This window comes from Rhinolophus ferrumequinum, chromosome 21 (genome assembly GCF_004115265.2).
Source record: "Rhinolophus ferrumequinum isolate MPI-CBG mRhiFer1 chromosome 21, mRhiFer1_v1.p, whole genome shotgun sequence".
Lineage (NCBI taxonomy): Eukaryota > Metazoa > Chordata > Mammalia > Chiroptera > Rhinolophidae > Rhinolophus > Rhinolophus ferrumequinum.
In genome coordinates, this window is record NC_046304.1 from 54,337,042 (window position 1) to 54,350,445 (window position 13,404).

The 13,404-nt window shown below is 57.9% G+C and overlaps 1 protein-coding gene across 1 annotated transcript; it reads right to left on the reverse strand.

Moving 5' to 3' along the window:
- Nucleotides 1-8,061: 8,061 nt before the first annotated feature.
- Nucleotides 8,062-11,206, reverse strand: LOC117013565 (ESX-1 secretion-associated protein EspI-like). Its single transcript, XM_033090844.1, has 2 exons — nucleotides 9,939-11,206; nucleotides 8,062-8,577 (listed from the first exon to the last, which is right to left on the reverse strand). Exon 1 carries the CDS (start codon nucleotides 10,842-10,844, stop codon nucleotides 9,978-9,980), a length of 867 nt encoding a protein of 288 aa, XP_032946735.1. The 5' UTR covers nucleotides 10,845-11,206; the 3' UTR covers nucleotides 8,062-8,577; nucleotides 9,939-9,977.
- Between the last annotated feature and the right edge of the window lie 2,198 nt (nucleotides 11,207-13,404).

Below are 13,404 nucleotides of genomic sequence, written 5' to 3' on the forward strand. Positions count from 1 at the left end.
CTATTTCAGTGGCCAGCATAACCACAGGCAGGTTAATTAATCGTAACTTGATCACAGCAGCAAGGCCCTATTTCCAAATAAGGTCATGTTCACAGGTATTGGGGGTCAGGACTTGGACCTCTCCTCTCTTTGTGGGGAGGACACAATTCAGCCCAGACAGGTGGAACCTGCATTTCTAATAAGCCCAGGAGCTTGCTGCTGCACGGTGCCCTAGGACACCTGGGCTTGGTGTCCCCGTTGAGTGGCCGGGAGGCCCCAGAACCTAAGGGCAGAGGGAGCAGCCCTGGGGCAGGGCTGTATGAAGGGCAGGAGGAACTGCTGGAAGCACCCACCTGTAGCGCGCTGGAGGCAAGTGCTCGCCAAAGCGCCAGGTGTGGACAGGTTGTGGGAGCCCTGCCCAGGGACAGACGATATGGGCTGTCTCTACCTGAAGCCAGGCAGGTGCTGGCTTGGGGCCCCTCTGCACTGCAGCCAGCCTGGAGCCCCAGCCTGAGCCTCAAGCCCCAAGGGAATCCCTGTCTTGATTCTTCTGACCTCGGCGCTGTCGTGGCCTAAAGTCTCAGGTCTGGACAGGCCAGAGTGGGGGAGTTGTGGGCAGCGTGCTGAGCGATGGGGTCTGCACGAAGAGTTCTCTCAGTCCCCTCTCTGCCCCCAAGTGTGAACCTCCCTGTGGAGGAGACAGTGGACTCCCAGACCCCTGACCTGGATCTACCTATATGTGTGCTGCAATCCCTCTCCTACTCATCAGGCTCTGCTGTGGCATCGGGGCCATTTTGAAACCCATCTTGGGCCTAAAACTGAAAAGACAGCCCAGCCCAATGAGCACAAGCCCTGAGTACAAAGCCGTGGGCTGCTCAGACCTGCTGGGGACGAGGGGGCCATGTGTCCGGAGTTCAGGCGCTGCTGAGCGCTGCCAGCCCCTGAGGAGGATGGGGGTCCAGAACTGTCTCTCAAACGCAGGGGTGGGCAGGGTCCTGCTCAGGTGTTAGCAGCATTGCGCCAAGTCTGGCATCTGGAAAGCAAGAGGGGCTTGCTCAGGGGAATGCTGAGCCCTCCACAGAGGGCGCCTCTCACCAGAGAGACGGGGAAACTGAGGCATAGAGAGAGATCACACACCTGCCAGGAACGGCACTGGGACCAGCCCCAGGCGCTGTCTGAGGCCAGGAGGAAAGGGTCTGGAGCTCCGGGAAGGGCCTGGAAAGAGCTGGAAGGCACCTCAGCCTCGGAGCTGGAGGGGGCCTTATCTTCCAGCTCGGTGAAGCCCGAGGAGGCTGGGAGCCCTGCTCCCTGTGCTCACAGGTTCATTTGTTTGATGAATTTGTCATAACTTGAAAGGCCCTGGTTTATAACGCTAACTTCCTGTTCCAGTTCAGTTGCCAACATAACCGCAGGCAGGTTAATTGCACGTCCATCAACTTGCCTGGGGAGTTGGCGAGAGGAGCCTCCCTCCTGCCACAACCCAGCCTCTGGATGGGGCCTGGGCCAGCACGCCCCCTGCCCCTGTCACCATTGTGTTAGCGCCTCTGGCCACACCCGCAGCCCAAGGGCCACAGCTTGTGCCCGCCCCCACCATGCTCCAGAGTCTCCCATTCTCCAAACCTCCCTGTGAAGTGGCCCAGATTGGGGGCGGGAGTAGAGGGACCCTCAGTGTTTGCTGGAGAGAGTGAGAATTGGGATAGCCTTCCTAGAGTCATTTAGCAATATTCATCTCCAAATGTGAGTGCTCTGAACCCAGCAACTGAGGAGTCACCTGGGCATTGTGGGTACAGGGCAGGACTCACAGGGGTGGAGCCAGGCGGCCAGCTGAGGTGGGGAGGGGGCAGCCCTGTGTGCTGGCACTTAGCCTGAGAGAGAGGAGAGCACTGAAATGGGCCTGTCCAGGAGGCCAGTGGCCTCCACTGCACCAGACCCAGGGGGTCATTGTTCTGCCCTCCTCCAGTTGACCCAGGGATGGGGATGCGTGATGCCTGCCTGGTGGACTTCCTTCTCCAGGCTTCCAGGACACACCCTGGCCTGGAGGCCCTCTTCCCTCTCTGCTCTCCCCTCCCTTCTGGGCTGTTCCCTCTCGCCCTTGGGCTGACCTCATCCTGACCTCTGCTTTCCCTCTAAGCTCCCTCCTCATGGTCCGTGTTGTGAAGCCAGCGGGTGGCTTTCATGCTTTCACACTGACCTGGCCACCTGACAACCCCCTCATGCCAAGCAGACATGCACCCCAGCCCCTGAGCCTCCCTGAAGATTGCCAGCCCTCAGCTCCCCATCGCAGGGAAAGGCCCCCCAACCCTCTGGGCTCAGGCCCAAGGCTGTGGTCATGCGTGATCCCTGTGCCTCAAAATTCATGCCAAATCCAACCCCACACACTGCTGCGCCTTCCCCAGGCTGATTGCCATCATCTCTTTCCTGACCTGCAGCCTCCTCCTCTGGGCTCGGCTATGCTCCCCTTTAGGCCCCTTTCTGATGCATAGCTGTCCCTCCCACGCTCAAAGCCTGCACTGGCCTCCTGCACTACACACCCAGAGTCAATCTTCCCAGTGGCCTGCAGGACCTCTGGGATCCAGCCGCCAGTTCCCCCACCCTCTGCCTCATCTCTCCTCCCTCCTGCCCTCACTGAAGGCCCACTGCCAGCTCATCTCCCTGGAAGCCTCAGGGCCTTTGCACCTGTCAATCCCTCAGCGTGAAACGCTCTCCTCCACATACCTGTGTGACTAGCTCCCTCATCTCCTTCAGCACTTTGCTCAAATGTCATCTTGTCCACCCTGTCTAAAACTGCAACATGCTCCAGCCCCCGGGTACCACACGCGCCCTTCAAGCATACCGTGTAACTGACCTACTTGCTTTGTCCATGCGCTGTCCTCCCATCCTGCCCCCACTACACTGTAAGCTCCAGTGCCCAGCTCCCTGTGCACACATGCCGGGTCCCAGATGAATGCACGGTGGCTGAACGAGGGGATCAAATGAGGGGCTGCTGTGCGGCAGGTGGGGCGGACCTCGGTGTGCCCCTTCCCTGAGAGCTGCCCCCACCCTCACCCACATGGTCCTCCAGGAGGCAGGCGCCACCTCAGCTCCCGGCCTGAGGTTGGGGCGCCTGCTTGGGAGCTGCAGCTGGATCTCACGGCCGTGGGCTGGCTGCCTGTTGGCCTGGGGAGCCTGGGCTCTGCTGGGGTGCTGTCGGGCAGCTCTGCGCAGTAGAAGAGAGGAGAACGCTGCCCTCTGCACAGAGAGGCCAGCTGAGTGGACACCTAGGGGGGCGGAGATCCAAGATAAGCTTTCCACCGGACCTGCAGCCCCCTCACAGGGGCTTCTGCTCCAGCCAGTGGGTGGGCTCCCTGAGGAGCGAGCAGAAGGCTCCGGGTGATTGGCACATGAATAGACAGACCAATGGAAGAGGAGAGAGGGTCCCGAACAAGACACCCCCCAGCCTCCCCCTCAAATCAAGTGATTTATAACAAAGGCCACCGCAGCACTGGGGAAAGGATGGCCTTCTCATTTAAGGTGCCACTTCGGCTGGATATTGATGGGTGTGATGACCCTTGATCCCTACATTCCCACCATATACAAAAATTAATTAAAAATGGATCACAGACCACAATGTGAAAAGTAAAACCGAGAGCTTCTAAAATGAAACATAAGAGAATCTTTTCAAGACATTGTCACTGACAAAGATTTCTACGTAGGACACAAAAGGCACGCGCCATAAAAAAGAAGCCTGGACTTCGTGAAAATTAAGAACTTCTGGTCATCAGGATGCCATTAGGAGAGTGAAAAGGCCACAGATGGGAGGCAGTACATCTTACATCTTGAAAGATGGAGACTCCCACTGAAGCATTGTGCCCAGAATAGAGAACTTTTGCAAACCAATTTTTAAAAACACAAACTTTTTAATGAGCACAACACTTGAACAGGCATTTCACAGACCTAAAACTCATGCAAATGGCCACTACACGGATGAAATTTTGTCGCCCGTCAACCATCACAGGAGGAAGACGAGACACTAGCTCCCACCCACCAGAAAGGCCAAACGTCAGAGAACTGACCATGTTAAGTGCTGGTGAGTGTGGGGAGCAGCTCAACCCTCCTACGCTCGCAGTGGGGTGAAAGGTGGTGCTCCTACCTCTGAAAACCTTCGGCAATTTCTCCTCATTCCTACAACGAAGCTACGATCTGTACGTGCCCGTGATGGTTAATTCTGTGTGTCAATGTAACTGAGCCCTGATATTTGGTCCAACACGATTCTGGGGTGTCTGTGAGGGTGATCTGAGATAAGATCAACATTCAAATCAGCAGACCGAGTAAAGCAGACTGCCCTTCCCCACGTGGGTGCTTTCACCCGCAGGAACCCTGTCTAATCAGTTAAAGGCCCGGATGGAACAAAAAGGCTGACCCTCCCGAAAGGCAGAGGGATATCGGGCCGCCTGACGCCTGAATGGGAGACATCGGTTTTTCCTGCCTATGACTGAAACTGAAGCACCTGCTCTTCCTGGGTCTCCAGCCTCCAAAACTGTGTGAGCCGCTTCCTCATAATAAACCTCTTTACCTCTTTATATATATACATGCATGTGATACACAATATATGATATAAATAAGGGCCATAGCACCAACGGCATGAATGAGAATGTGTATGACAGCTCTACTCATCAGTGTCCTGGGGTTGCTGTGACAAAGGACCACAAACTGCGGGTGTAAAAACAACACAAATTTACATTCCCAGGGCTCTGGAGACCAGAAGTCTGAAATCAAGGTGTTGGCAGGGCCGGCTCCTTCTGGAGGCCCCGAGGGAGAATTCTGTCGGTGACTCTCTCCTCGCCATCCCTTAGTCTTTGGCCACATTACTCCAGGGTCTGCCTCCCTCATCACATGGCCTCTCCTGTGTGTCTATCTAATCTCGTCTGCGTCCCTCTTAGGACATTTGTCATTGGACTTGGGGCCAACACTAATCCAGGGCAATCTCATCCTGATACGGTTAACTAATTACATCGCCAAGACCCTTTTTCCAAATAAGGTCACAGTCATGGGACCTGGTGGACTTTTCTTTGTTGGTGGAGGGAGGGGCCCATTCAGGAAGCCCAAACCAGGAACAACCCAAATGTCCGTCCGCAGGAGAATGGATAAACAAACGCGGCTCTTCCTACGATGTAATGTGCTTTAGCCATGAAGAGGCACTGCTGATTCGTGTGACAACGGATGAATGTCAGCGGAGGACGTGGCGTGAGAGAAGCCAGACACGAGAGGCAGGAAGCAGCACAGCAGTCACATGCAGGAAGTCAGAAGAGTGGTCCCCACATCAGGCGTGGGGGCGGTCAAAGACTGGAAGGACCCAGGGGCACCCCATGGGGACAGGACACGGTCTGGCTAACCTGGCTGCTGGTTTGCGTGGGTGAAAACATGTGGAGCTGTAACTAGAGACGAGTGCGTTTTACTGTCTGTATGTTGTAGCACAATTAGAAAGGGGTCCTCCACCAAGACCTCGGGCTGAGGGGAAGCCTGCAAGGTGAGGGCGCCACCCTTGGAGATGGGGAAGGGTGTGGAGTGGTGCTGTCAGCCTTTGGGGGAGTCAGGGACTCTGCTGTTTGAAGCTTTACCTTGACACCTCACTCCACCTCTCTGAGCATCAGTTTCCCCATCTGTCGGGTGGGTGTGTGAACCCCGTCTCATATACTGCACTTCCACAGGTGCGGAGGGAGAAGCCCCACACGTGTGTGGACGTGCTCACGTGCATACATGCACACTCACGCCTGCACACCTGCAAATGCTGCTTTCGGCCTCCTGGGCTAAAATCTGTCCAAGCAGATGGGGGACATCTGGGACAGGGCTAGATCAGAGCTGCCATGACAAATGACCACAAACTGGGCGGCTTAAAACAGCAGAAATGTATCCTTTCACTGTTTCAGAAGCTAGAAGTTCAAAATCCAGGTGTGGGCAGGACCACGCTCCTTCCAAAGGCTCTAGGGGAGGGTCCTTCCTCCTCTTCCAGCTTCTGGGGGCTCTAGGCGCTCCTTGGCTTGTGGCTGCATCACTCCAAATTCTGTCTCCTCCTCACATGGCCTTTTTCTTCCCTCCAAATCTCCCTCTGCCTGCCTCTCTTTAGGACACTTGTCATTGGATTTCTGGCCACCCTAATCCAGGATGATTTCATCTCAGATCCTTACTTCAGTCACATCTGAAGAAACTTTTTTTCCAAACAAGATTCATTCAGGGGCCGGCCCGGTAGCTTAGGTGGTTGGAGAGCCATGCTCCTCACGCCAAGGTCTGCTTTCCCTGGAGCTGGGCTGCTGTGAGCAGCTGGAGGTTGGCGTGAGCTGCCACGAGTTGCTGAGTGCTGCTCTGGGCTACCGTGTGCTGCCGTGAGCTACCATGTGCCACCAAGAGCGGCCAGCGGCCAGAGTGAGCTGCTGTGAGCTGCCGTGTGCTGCCACGGTGGCAAAAGAAAGGGGAAAAAGAAACACCTATTCACAGGACCTGGGTGGACATGCCTTTTGGGGCCACCATGCAACCCACTCGAGTGGGATTCCCACGACATCACGGAATCAGGGACAGAGCTGCTCTTGGCCATGTGCTTACAAACGTGTGGTGTGGGGCCTGAGAGCTGGGGGCAAGTCACCAAACTCCTTAACTGAAACGCCAGACTCAAACCAACCCCCCTCTGGGCTGGAGATGGGATGAGGTCATGAGGGAGGCCTGGCCCAGGAGGCCCCTCAGGGACCATGACTGTGTTTCTGACCGTGGAGGAGAATGATGAGAAGGAGAACATGGGCAGCTCTCACCCACGGACACTCACTTACACGCTTCTCCATTTCACTTGCGGGCCACACCACCACCCGTTCTGCTCCTCTAATGCCCATCCAAACAGGTCTGTCCTGTGATCATGGGGACTCGGCAGACTCAGGGAGATGAGGTGACCTTCCCGGGTCACCGAGCCGATACCTGCAGACCTGGGTTTGGGCCTGGATCTCTCTGAGCCCTGGAGCCCTCGGCCTCCAGAGATGGAGGCGGCATTTCCAGCTTGGCCGTGGGTGACCCAGCAGCTCCCACTAAGCATGTGGGAACAGCTGGGCTAGAAACAACTCATGGGGGGCTTGGGCCCTGTGGACACTGGGTGGCCCCTCAGAATCCAGAGGAGGGGTCAAGGGAGTGCCCTAGCACCTGTTCTTGGGGTCCAGGTTACACAGCGGACAGGAGGTGTCTGGTGTTGTGTGGGCCTTGGCTGTGGCCTTGCACGGCGCGGGATGGGGACTGGACACAGGTGTGGGTGCACACTGGGGCTGCATGTGGCTTTGGCAGCGGGGTTCCTGGGGCCGACCTCCTGTGCATGAGGTGGAGGGCAGGGCTGGCTCGGGCCTGACACAGCCTGTCCTGTGGGATGGACGGAGCAGACGAGATCTTTCTGTTGCTGGTATGCCACTCAAACCTTTGAGCCTTGGACCTCTAATTTATTAATAATGTAAGTCACCCAACGGGAGAAAGAAGCAGACACTGGGCTGGGCTCCATGTGCCTGGTACCCTTGGCCTTGGCATGGCATGTGCAGGGCTGTGGAACTCTAGTGGGCAGGGGTCTAACTGTGGGTGTTCAGGAGACAATGGCTCTGCCGCACCCCAGCTTTTGGGATCGGGAAGGACTTCTGGGGTGCTGGCCTGCATTTACCCAGGATGCTGTGGACTGAGGGACTAGAGCTGGGCAGATGGCACTGACCTGAGTGTAGCTGGTGGCCTTCATCGGGCCTGGGGGAAAGGGGGTGAACTGAGGCACCTCAGGTCTTACAACTACTCACGTGGTCTGCTGGGCAGGGGTGGGGCTGAGGGGCCTGGGGAGAACCATGAACACTGAGCCAGGGTTAAGAATTCCCAGGGCAGCCGGAAGAGGGAGCAGGGTGTCTCAGGTCTCCCCAACAGCGTGGCTGGGGGATGGGGCTCTCTGGGCCTGGAGATTGTTTGGGGGTCATGTTTATTGTTTTTGTTTTTTCTGATTACAAAATGAATAATTTCTAAAGGGGAATTTGGGAAATGCAGCTAACTATAAAGAAGAGAGTAAACCCAGGAACACTTCCTTCAGTCCCTGAGGCCGCTTGCCCAGGAGGAGCGAGCCAGACAGGCCTGGGCCGGATCACGGCTGCTGCAGCTGGGGTTCTGGGGCCCCGTTGTCCTCCTCGCTGCCCCCTCGCCACTCCCACCCACAGTTCACTAAGAGGGAACACCACTCATTCACAGGGAGGGCCCCAATCCCGCCCCCAGGCCTGCCAATAGCCCTGACCCAGCTCTCCCACCTCCATCTGCCCTTCTTGCCTCCAGGAAGCCCTTCCTGACTGGCCCCACCCCAGCTTATTCTGCAGTCACTGTGAGGGCCTCCGGCCCTCCGGCTTCCAGCAGAGGGTCTCCAGGCTCTTCTCCCAGCAGAGGGTGGATCTCCTTGGTCTCCCAGTTGGGGCCGAGCTCCAGGCAGGGCTGGTGGACACCCAGTGTGACGCCTCCTCCTGTGGATGACGGAGAACTCAGCAGAAGTGAGGCGCATGCCAGAGCCAGATGAGGACTGAGGCGCCATCACGCTGGGCTTCTGTTCCCAGCCGCGTCTGGTGTGGGAAGGGGGTCCTGAGGGGAAGGCCAGAAGTCTCAGAGTTGCCACCCCGGGCACCCTCTCACTTCCCCCAGAGATTGCAGTCATTTAAATCTGGAAAAAATTGGGTTTCACACTGCTGCTGTGAACCTTGGGATTGACACTGATTTTTGCCCTTCTCCTGCAGTCCTCTCCCACCCTGGCCCTCAGGCACAGAGCTGGGGAAAGTCTGTGCATCTAACACCCACTCAAGGGTTAACTGAGGCCAAAAAGCAGCCACTCTTGTTCTGAAGCGCCCCCAGCCCCAGGCACTGCTCCCTGGTCCCATGGTCACCACGGGAGTGTGGGTGCAGACAAAGCTGTGTTCATCCAGCCTTGGGTTTGATGATAGCAGCACAAGGACCCCATTCTCTGCTGTCCCCATCTGCATCTCCTCCCCCAGAAAGCCTGACATCCAGGGAGGGCCCCGAGGGCACAGGCTCAGCTGCTGAGGGTTGGGGGGGAAGTAATTCACGAGGGGCCTGTGTTGGGGGGCTGGTTCTGCCTGAACGGGAAAGACAGCTGCAAGTCAGCTCATCATGTCTTCAGCGGGAAGCTGCCTGCATTTTTACAACTGATTTTTGAACCTAAAAGTGGAGGTCCACATCCAGCCTGTTAAATGTAATCTTGTTGGTTTCAGTCCAATATGATCTTTTGGAATCCGGTTCCAGATTTCCGTCGTACGTTAGCAGTTCTTCCAGCTGCAGAGATGGTGACCTGCCTCATGGTGCCTTCAGCTCAGTGACTCAGTAAACAGGCTGGCCCAGTAGAGCCCGTGGCCATGGCTTCCCAGGCAGAGGTGGTCCTGACGGCATCTTTCTGTGGGGGCTGTGGCCCAAAACGCCCAGCTGTGGTCATGAGGCCCACATTTTTCTGCTCTTGTAGTCAGGACGCAAATGTGCCCCATTCATGAGTGTTGGGGCTTCTGAGGACCCAAAGGCCAGCCTATCCATGTCCTGGTTTTGCAAAAGAATCAGGGGTCCAGGTACATCGTCCTTAGGTGAGAATGCAGGTGAGTTACTGTCTCAACTTTAGTTTGCTCATCTCTAAAATGGGCATGATCATCATGACATCTGTGTCCCAGACTGTGTGTGCAGAGGATTGAATGAGTGTCTAGGACAGCATCTGGCACCCAGACGCCCATGTTATCATCTAGGCCAGAGAGGTGGACCAGTGGCCTCTCCCAAAGCCTTGCCCTCTGCATCTCAGTCTGTCCATCCCCTGCACTGCCCCTCCTGGGCCAGAAAAGCCACGTTGGTTGGTGGGGGGGTGTTGTGAGCACGTGGCCCTTTCTTTCTGCAAGCAGCCCCCACTGGGGCTCCCTCATTCATTCCTCTCTGAGAAGCACCCCCCTCACCTCCACTTGTTGAAAGCCGGGTCCTAGGCCCCAGCTGTGTCACGACAGTGTATCTTGCTCGAGCCTGGAGGTCTCAGGAAGCGAGTGGCGGGTGGCTGCTGGGCCAGGGCCTCCTCCAGACCAGAGGCCTGGACAGGGGGAGGCCGCCACGGAATTTTGTCCCAGGGGTGGAGGGAAAGCGCTCCGCTTTGACCGTTGCCACCCCCCCGCATGACCTTCCCCGCGACACGGATAAAGGCCAGTAGGGCGGGTGGCGCCTTTAAGGGCGCGGCGCGACGGGGTCGGTGCCAGGAGACGCCGAGCGCGCCCCGGGGGAGCCGCGCCGCGGGCGGAGAAGAGCGGGCGCTCGCGACCAGCGAAGCGCCTCAGGGCAGCCACCCCAGACGCGGCCCGCGTGGTCACTTGCTCTCTATTCGCACTTGCTCGGGGGTGGGGGCTGGGCAGCTCGTGTCTTCCGGTCCGATCCCGGCGCCGGCTCCATGCGGTGGGGGCGGGGGAGCTCTGCGCTGATGAGGGCCCCCCCAGAGTTGGGGAGCCGAGCGGGGGCAAGGGGTACGTCGGAGTCCCTATGCGGGTCCCGTGCCCTCGGAGCGGGTGAGACTGCGGTGCTCGGTCCGGCTCCGCCGGGCAGGGCGTGCGTAACGGAGCAGAGATTCCGCCCGAAATGCTGCAGAGCCCGAAAGGCTGCGGAGGGTGGGGCTCGGGGCTTGGGTGGCGGTTCCTCCCCAGCCCGCGGTCCAGGAGCCCGAATTCGGGAGGAAGCATCTGGCGCGGGGCTCGGAGCGCACCAACTTGTGGCGACCACTCTGCCTCCGGTCCCCCAAACCCCTCCCCGCTAAGCGCGGAGGGAAGATTAGATTTCGCTCCTCTCTCATCAATTTTCTGTTTAATGTCACCGGGCCCCATTGTGGCAGAGGAAAGCACGTCACCCAGGCCATAAATTTGCGATTATGGCGCCTCCGGCCGCCTCCCCCTTCTAGGGCGCGAGGCGGACTCCGGCGAGCAGGTCGGGGACCGGAGCCCAGCCGCAGCGGAGCCGCTGTGCGGTAGGTGCTGCGCGCCGCTTCTCCCGACGCGGGTCCGGGAGGCGCGCCCCGCCGCTTGCCCTTCGGCTCAATTTCCAAAGGGCTTTTGTTTCTGGCTTGAAGTACGGACTTTGGTTTTTCCCCACCCACCTCGGGAGGCTTTTTGCATCGCAAATGCCGGCTATTAAAAAATACAAATCAAACAAAATCAGTTCTGGTAGAAAGAAAAGCCACTTATTTGCGTCTGCGCTTTCATCGGGTGGAGCAGGCAGCCGCAGGCCGGGCTGGCGTTTGCATATTGAAAGGGACCTGGGCCCAGCACTGGCTGGAGACCGGCTCAGGAAAATGTTCTGGAATAGGCTCCGAGCGGAAGAGGCCGGTGGGAGCTGACCCCAGGGCAGGCTCCTCTGGCCTTCCTTGTTTGGGTCTTTGGAAGAGGGATTTTTCTGGGAGTCTCCCTTTGGGACCCTTTCCAGCAACACGCACTCCACTCCACCCCGTTGGTGTCATGAATTGGGGGGGGGACGGGACTATGTATTTGTGCAGGTCAGAAAAAAATGGACCTACTGAATGATTTTTAATTAAACAATCAACTGCCCTGTTAACAAAAGAGGCGGTGGCAGTGTTCAGGCAGGCTGGGGCAGTGGCCGTGTAGCTGTGCCCCAGCCAGCCAGCCCCAGCCCGGCTGCTTGTCTCCACACTGGGAGGAAAGGGCTTTGCGGCAGGCCCAGCTGCTCTGTGGGAATTTTGATGGGAATAATTTATTTTTGGTCTATATATGCCGCAGGTAACCAGGCCAAGGACTCAAACCTCTCAGAAATAAGAGGGAGGTGAACAAGGCATGTCTGGAGCCTTCCCAGTTCTGATTTCTTCCCCAAGGCAGGCTGGTGAGGGAGCCTTCAGCCTTGGCCATCGGACTCGGAGGGAAAGTTCTAGGTTGCTGCAGGCCAGGGCGGGTTGTGGCTCTGCCCAGAGGCTTGTGGGGGAGGGGTAGATCTGGGTCTGGGATGTGAGTGGGGAGCTTGGCAAGCAACAACTTTACTGCAGGAAGAGGAGGGTCTGGTGTGTGCCGCTCCAGCCTCCCATTTTTTGTGTGTCAGAAGCCAGTCTGAATGGGCAGTGCCTTACCCTCTGGGGCCCTCTGCTGGGGCAGAGCTGGGAGGAGCAGTCCGGTAGGGGCTGGGGCTTTTCCAAGTCTGGGAACGTGAGGAAATCCAAAGGGAAGCTGGCTGCCTGGTTCCTGCCCACCCTGGGGGTGGGGGGAGTGGGGGTGTGGAGCTGGGTGGAAGGGGCAGGTGCGGGCCTCCTGCTGCCTGAGCTCTGTAATTGGTGCTCAGAGGAGCCATGTGGGGCCTGTGTGGTGGAGTTGGGGCTGATGAGCTGGGGCCCCTGCCGATGGGCGTGCCAGGTCCTGGTCCCTGTCCTTTAGGTTCTGTGCCTGGCCTGGCTTGTCTGCTGCAGCTCTGCCTGGGCAGGCTGGGTTTCATCAGAGGAGACCCTGACACTCAGCCTGCACCCCTCTCCCAGAGCCCTCCCCCAGTGTGAGACCAGGCCTAAGCAGTCTGGCCCCTGGAGGCCCCATCCAGACATACCCTGACAGTGACACGTGTAAACACACCCAAACACAGCCATGAAGAGCGGCCTGCAGCAACTGCTTATTCGGCACTTTCTCTGGCTGGGCTGAGGCTGGTCTGCGGGAGGCAGGTGTCCTTCCAGAGAGGGCAGGCAGCCAGACTCGGTTTGGGTTGGGGGTGGGGGGAGGCTGGAAGCACTGAGTAATCTCCCCTCATCAGGCCCTACCAGAGCTTTTGTCCCCAAGCCGGGTAGTTCCAGCCACTAAGCCATCCCGCCCCCATTCCCGTAGGCGGGGTCTGGGCTCCCGCCATCAGGAGGGTCCTTCCTCACAGGCAGGAAGACAGAGGGCCCAGTTTGGGTCAGCCTCCAGCAAGGAGACCCCGGTAGTGCGTCCCCACCCCCAATTTCTGCTTTAGAAGGTGAGTATAGAGCCCCAGAGAACCAACTTCCCTCCACCTCCCCCAGACTGGGCTGGATGCTTCCTGTGGGGAAGAAGCAGGACCCGCCTTTGGGGAGGACAGTCTCTGGCAAGTGCAGCCTAGAAAGGCACTGTTGGTTCCTTTCCAGGCTTCCCTGGGGGTCCCCTGCGTTCCTCCAGCCAAGGAGAAAGCTACCAGGAGGCTGGAGGGGGTTGGACAGTGGGGAGGGGTAGGGCCTTGGGAGGCTCCCCTCACCTCTGGGGGGGGGGTCCCAGGCATATCCCCACCCACATTCCCCTCTTTAACCGTAATAACAATCACACTGTCACTAATAAAACATCAGGGAGAAGCCTGGCAATGGGACATTCCTGCCCGTTTATGAAAATCACGTCAATTTAACCCAGATGGGTCTCCTGGCTGATAACCTCACACAACCAGCACCTGAAT